This window comes from Musa acuminata, chromosome BXJ2-4 (assembly GCF_036884655.1).
Source record: "Musa acuminata AAA Group cultivar baxijiao chromosome BXJ2-4, Cavendish_Baxijiao_AAA, whole genome shotgun sequence".
Taxonomy (NCBI): domain Eukaryota; kingdom Viridiplantae; phylum Streptophyta; class Magnoliopsida; order Zingiberales; family Musaceae; genus Musa; species Musa acuminata.
The window spans coordinates 43759001-43765000 of record NC_088341.1 but is presented as its reverse complement, the minus strand read 5'-3'; the positions used below and the strand labels follow the sequence as shown (position 1 = coordinate 43765000).

The following is a 6000-nucleotide window of genomic DNA, read 5'->3' as shown; positions in this document are numbered from 1 at the left end:
TAATGTATATGATAAAGCTCTTGCAAGAGCCCTACGAGAAATCTTCAAAAAGTAAAACTTGATTTATTTTCATTTTGCATTACAAATAACTATAGTTTCAGATAATATTTAGTTGAAACACACTTCCTTCGTCTCAAATCCTGCAGGCATGCACTTCTTTTCGAAGGTCTTGGTGGTGAATACAATATCCTGATGGCGGCTAATGCAAGGTCTGTCAGGGAGTTTGATGAAGGATTAACACGTGGTCTGTATCTCTTAATGCTAAAATGCCATTTTCATTTTAGTTGAAGGTTTAGTTATAAGAATGAGAATATTTTGTGATCCTTTGCAGTGTCATTTGGTTTCAAATCAGTGGATGATTATTACTTTAACTCAAGCAGTTCAAGTTCAATTGGATGTGTCTGCACACCTTTGCTATGCATACAGGTAAAATTGAGATCTTCAAAATACATAACTTCAGCCATCTATTCTCAAAGGTTCACTTTAATTTTTATTCTTCTTCATTTGATCTTTTTAGCACAACTTTCAACCTTGAGTTGTATGATTCACTATAAACTATAAAGTATAAAGAAATCGCAAGATTCAGCAAGTTTACTATTAAATCATGGTTTTTGCAGAAGGTATTTAAAAAGGGTTACATCAGGTAGTAGTTTTTGCTATATAATAACATTTTTCCGGCACCTAAATTTTGTAAACAATTATGATTGGTTCTAAGTGTCCATTGGATAAACACATTATGAAATTTTCATGATTTGGTCCATAATCTGGTAAGTTCCTTTTGTCATGTAATATTTTTTTTCCCAACTTATGTGCAGGCAGCTAATGATCCAATTGCACCATCTAGAGGAATTCCTCGGGAAGAAATTAAGGTAGAAGCTATCAGTTCTTTTGTTTACCAGAAGGGCAATCCTGTATGCAAGCAATGTGTCATCTGAACATTCTTCTCTTTTTCATGATATAGCTAATATGAGCTGGTTACTAGTTTCTTGCATTATCATCATCAGTTATCATTCTCATCGATGATGAAATGTTTTTGCTCTTTCCATAATTTTCAAGTTTATCCTGAACTGCAACTAGTATCATGATCTTTCATCCAAATTATTGAGGATTCACCCAGTTATTTGCTGTCATGCCATCTTTCCTTTGCTATATCATCATCTAACTACTGTCCCAAATTGCATATGTTAAGATGTTATGTCCCTGTTCATGTATGCTCGGTGTCATTTTTCTCGACACTGTCTCAGATATTTGTTTGATGTTTTGAAGGAAAATCCAAACTGCCTATTAATTGTAACTCCACAAGGTGGTCATCTCGGGTGGGTGGCGGGGGATGAAACTCCATTTGGAGCTCCTTGGACTGATCATGTGGTTATGGAATTTCTGGAATACGTCAACAAAGAAAATGTCCAGAAAGCTGAAGCTGGCCAATTTGATCAATTGGATGCTTCTCAACAATCTCCATCTTCTGTATCTATACGTGTACAATGATTCACACCATCGTATTGTTCAATTTATTAGTCGTGCCATTGCACCTAAGCAATTTGATTTTTATTTGAAGTTACTGTGCAAATGATCCAAGGGACCTCATTCAATCAAACAATATTAGGCCCTTATTTTACTCTTTATGCATGAACTATTTTGTCAGATTAAATGGATGTGTCTCGATTATCTCATTATGTTGGACTTGGTATCTGATGTTTTCATAATGTCTTATAATGACTCTTGAGAACTTTCAGCCATATGAACCAAACTGATGCAGATGGCTCATACAAGGGAGTTAGTTCTATATCAAACCAACATACACAGTGATCTAAGCTTTTATTCTCTATATGTGCATCTAACCCTTCTCTTTGGTGAGCACTGTAGTGTTTTCCATTTATTTATATGCATTACATTTCACCAACTTTATAAAGATTCACATCTACTAAGTATGTTTCAGGTTATCCAGCAACAGACATCATCATGGTCCATTTAGAGAACCCACAGGAGCCAAATCAAGGCATGAATCAATTCTACACAGCAGGACAAAGCAAAGAATCAGACTTGTACTCTAAAAGCTTGACAGGGGCAGAAACTAATTGAAGAAATTGGCATTCTACAGTGCAATCATTGAATGAGAACTTTACTCCATGCTTAGAAGGGGACAAAACTAAGCCAATTACAGATCTGATGAACCTCTCCGCTGCGTTCACTTTGAACAAGCCAGGGGGAAAAGTAGCAAGATTTCACTGAGTCTGACTCGGATTTTAGTCCTTTGTGAAGGTATGAGACACAGACTTGGCTGCTGTCAATGACACTGACAAAACCAAGGATATTACTATGAAGAGTCACATGCATTTACCACAATTTCTATGATTCGTAATTTTCAATTGATTGATCATATAGTAGCCAATGATGCGATGATAAAATGTCAGGTACACCATTCTCTTCCTTTTTTTATTCCAATAAAATAGAAAAAGTTTTTTTTTTTTTACTTTTCTTGCATTTGCAATGCTAGAATGATTTTTGGCGACTTGAGCAAGCGATCGGAAGAATGATTTTGAAGCAGTTTTCTTTTTGTTTCTTGAGAAAAAAAATTAGAGAACATCTTTTTTCAAAAAAAAAAAAAATTCTGCCAACCAAATAACATAGAAATATATTTCCGAGAAAAATTTAGTAACACTCCATGCAAACCGAATAACATATATAATTATGGTTTTACGCATTTTTATTTATAGAGAGGCCGATTAGGCTATCGATTGATTAGCCAACATTATTGAGTTGCAGACTTGAAAAAACTCATAAATGGATTACTGTTGTTGATCCATAGATTGCATTTTAGGCATGAGTTGTCTGATTTTTTTTTCTTTTACTCTGAAAATTCAAACTATTTTATGATTACTACTAACTAGTCAAGTATTCATTTTTCGTAGAACTTGTACGATCGAGAAAAATGTTGAAGCTCATGAATGATCCAACAATAACCTCAGATACCGGAGGAATAATGCTGAGAATTAAACTGCAGGTGAATGATGAAAGTTTCTTCAACAAGATTTACTCTTCCAACCTTCAAATGCAATCATCTATTTCCATTATTAGGGTTCAGATTTGATGTACTGCTATCTGCATTTACGAGCTCACTTGAGACGATTTATCAAGTAGAAAACATGAGAACTTTTTCCTATTTGAGTCCAAGAGGATAAAGTGTTTCGACCGTAGTTTGTGGATATGCAATCAGCAGCACATCATGGTTTAATCTGTTCTTGATGAATGCACAGAGCGTGTGATCTCAGAACAAAAGACAAAAACTGGAGGACAAATGCTTCATTTCCAAGGAATCTCGAGCTGCATCAATAACACTAGCAGTGCTGCCTGTGCTCTTGCTACCTGATGCCGAAATGCTGGCCGGGAGACAGAAGATGAAACGATAGAGAATGAATGACCAGCGGAAGCAACAATTGTTTGCAGTGGCAAAGCGAGCAAGTCATGGATTCCTCAACTCATTGTTCGACACTGTTTCGCTTCCTTCGTGGGTGGCGCTCTTACTGCTACCACCAGCTAATGCTTGAGACCATTGAAGCAGAAGAAGAATAAGCAGAATAAGAAGAAGAAGAAGAAGAAGAAGAATAAGAGCAAAAGAGTTGTCAAAGCTCGTTGCTCGTTTCACGCCCTGAGTTGGATCCAAAAGGGCGAGGTTTTCTATGAGAGCAAAAGCAGCAAGAGGAAGGTTGTCAGGTGATGGAAGGAAGCGAGCCTTAAGGCATCCAATGCATGACGTAAACCCTAACCCTAGTCATCTTTGAACAAAGGTCGACAGGCTTACACTGTCCTCCCACAGCCCTTAATAGCTTTTATTGTCTTTCTATCATGGAATTAATGTACAAGAATAGTCCCAAAAAAGAGGTTACAAGATTGCTTTGTGTTACGGGAAATTGCACAGAGTTCCTCTTTTGATCCTTTACATTTCATGTTACGAAGCTTTGGAAGCTGAAACCGGCATCATCAACCTTGCTTTTATGAGCTATATTAGTGCTATTCGGCACCAAAAAGAGACTGTGACGATGGATGTACGCTAACATATATTGTGCATGAAGAGACAGAAAAGCTCGGTTTCGATTATGCTACCACCTCACCTCGCTCACAGATCTCCAGAAAACTTGTTTGCATGCTTGGAGCTGTATCACATCATGTGATATGTCAGTGGTCGTACCAAAGATGAGTAAATTACAGAAAGAAAGGAGAAAAGATGAGAATGATTAGAATACCATGCATTGCACCACAAGATCTGATAAGATTATGTGGTACTCATGCTCGCTATGTCAAAGCCAATCGAGACAAAGCGATGGAACATATACACACATCCCCATCAGAGCCAGCCATGACTGCAGAAACGAGCTCACATTCCGTCGAATAGTCTGTAAGAAACAGTGGGTCAAGAACACCTATGTAGATCTGTATCTTCTGAAAAGCTCTTTGTGCATCGATGAGTAAAATAGTCGATGGAAGATCGAGTATTGTTGGTGAGACGTGAAGCAAATCAAAACACGGTGGTAAAGAGCAAGGCAGAGTCTTCGATCTACACGGGCGGTCTGCGACGGACAAACCTACATGTCTATTTCCAGATTCTGTATCTGAAGATGCACATAAATCTTTTTGAGGATAGTATCTGATTCTTTCCGAAGGCAATGACAAGGCAATGATGAAGCCCTTTTCGACTTCCTCCTGTCAGAGAACAAAGGAAATAAAGTCAACACAAGACACAAAGGAGGAGGAGTAGGTCAAGACCCCTCATCATTACACCAATCTGCTTCTCCTTGCCGCCTCGGTGGATCACCAGAGAACAAACAAAACCCAAGTTAGAAACAAGGAAGCAAAGAGGAAAAGACCATGATCCAAAAAACATGAAGATCGACACATCAAAAGCCCGCGTGTGGATCACGATGAGCTGCGACTACCATTTGCAGTTTGCTGTGGTGGAGTTTCGGAAGCTACGATTGGGGGGAATGAAGCCTGGTCCGAGATCCCTAAGAGAACAACAAGAGATGAAAGCAACATCTCTTGCTCTCCGGTTACAGGTGCCTCGAGCCAGACAACATTCCCCTCAAAGGAAAAGCTTCCTCTTTCTTCTTCTTCTTCTTCTTCTTCTTCTTCTTCTTCTTCTTCTTCTTCTCCTTTCCTTTCTCCCCCTGAACTCTCGGCTTTCATGGATATAGAGAGGTAGAACCGAGAGTGAGAGAGAGAGAGAGAGAGACCGCTGATGATAGGTGAAATGATTACCTTAGAGAGAGAGAGAGAGAGAGAGAGTACTTGGTGGTGTTTGGAAGGGGAAGATAAATAGCAATAAAGGAGGAAGGATGGGATGCGAGTAGAGGAGTAAAGACAAAATAAATTAGGCAGCAGAGGGCCCAAACCCACAGCTGGGTTTCAGAGCTGACCTCTCTCTCTCTCTCTCTCTCTCAACCTCCACACATAGATATATATATATATATATATATATATATATATATATATATAATAGATGCTTGAGATTAATATGCTTCCAATCCCTCGGGATGCGCGACACAAGTTCATGGGCCGAGATGTGGGCCGGCTCGAGTACCTACAGAGCCCGACAAATTGGTGGGACTTAAAGTAGGCCGACCCATAAAAAAGGATTTACGTCACTTCGATTGCTCCTCTGTCTGCAATTGTTTGAATCTGTTTCATCACACGATTTGGCATCCATAAGAGTGTGTCATGTATTAGGTTTGAGCATTTTATACAAGGACGAGCCATAGTGCAACATTTCCGATGATGAATATTTATTTGTAGGGATAACATTACATAATCCCACATGAACGGCATTAAGTTTTGTAGTCCGATCGCGACACACATTGATGATGCAGACACAGTAGGTTTAGCTTGTCGTTATTGTGGTATCTTCTTACCTACTACTACTACTACATAACGTGATGATGGTGCGGATTTTGCATGGTTTTATATGCACATTATCGAGAAAAGAACACAACTTTCAACCTCGAT

General features: G+C 38.7%; 1 protein-coding gene and 1 long non-coding RNA gene across 2 annotated transcripts in view; one reads left to right on the top strand and one right to left on the bottom strand.

Annotated features, from left to right (window-relative positions):
- Window positions 1–1673, top strand: part of LOC135611104 (embryogenesis-associated protein EMB8-like) — a 3897-nt gene extending 2224 nt beyond the window's left edge. Inside the window, exons 4-8 of the mRNA XM_065106426.1 lie at window positions 1–51; window positions 147–244; window positions 332–426; window positions 816–869; window positions 1267–1673. The exon at window positions 1–51 is cut by the window's left edge and continues 92 nt beyond it. Coding sequence (XP_064962498.1) covers window positions 1–51; window positions 147–244; window positions 332–426; window positions 816–869; window positions 1267–1488 — 520 coding nt within the window. The 3' untranslated portion in view covers window positions 1489–1673. The remainder of the gene's footprint in view (window positions 52–146; window positions 245–331; window positions 427–815; window positions 870–1266) is intronic.
- A 2131-nt stretch (window positions 1674–3804) lies between these two features.
- LOC135611105 (uncharacterized) lies at window positions 3805–5413 on the bottom strand. Its single transcript, XR_010486434.1, has 2 exons — window positions 4245–5413; window positions 3805–4154 (listed from the first exon to the last, which is right to left on the bottom strand). It is a non-coding gene; the product is annotated as an uncharacterized LOC135611105 (long non-coding RNA).
- Between the last annotated feature and the right edge of the window lie 587 nt (window positions 5414–6000).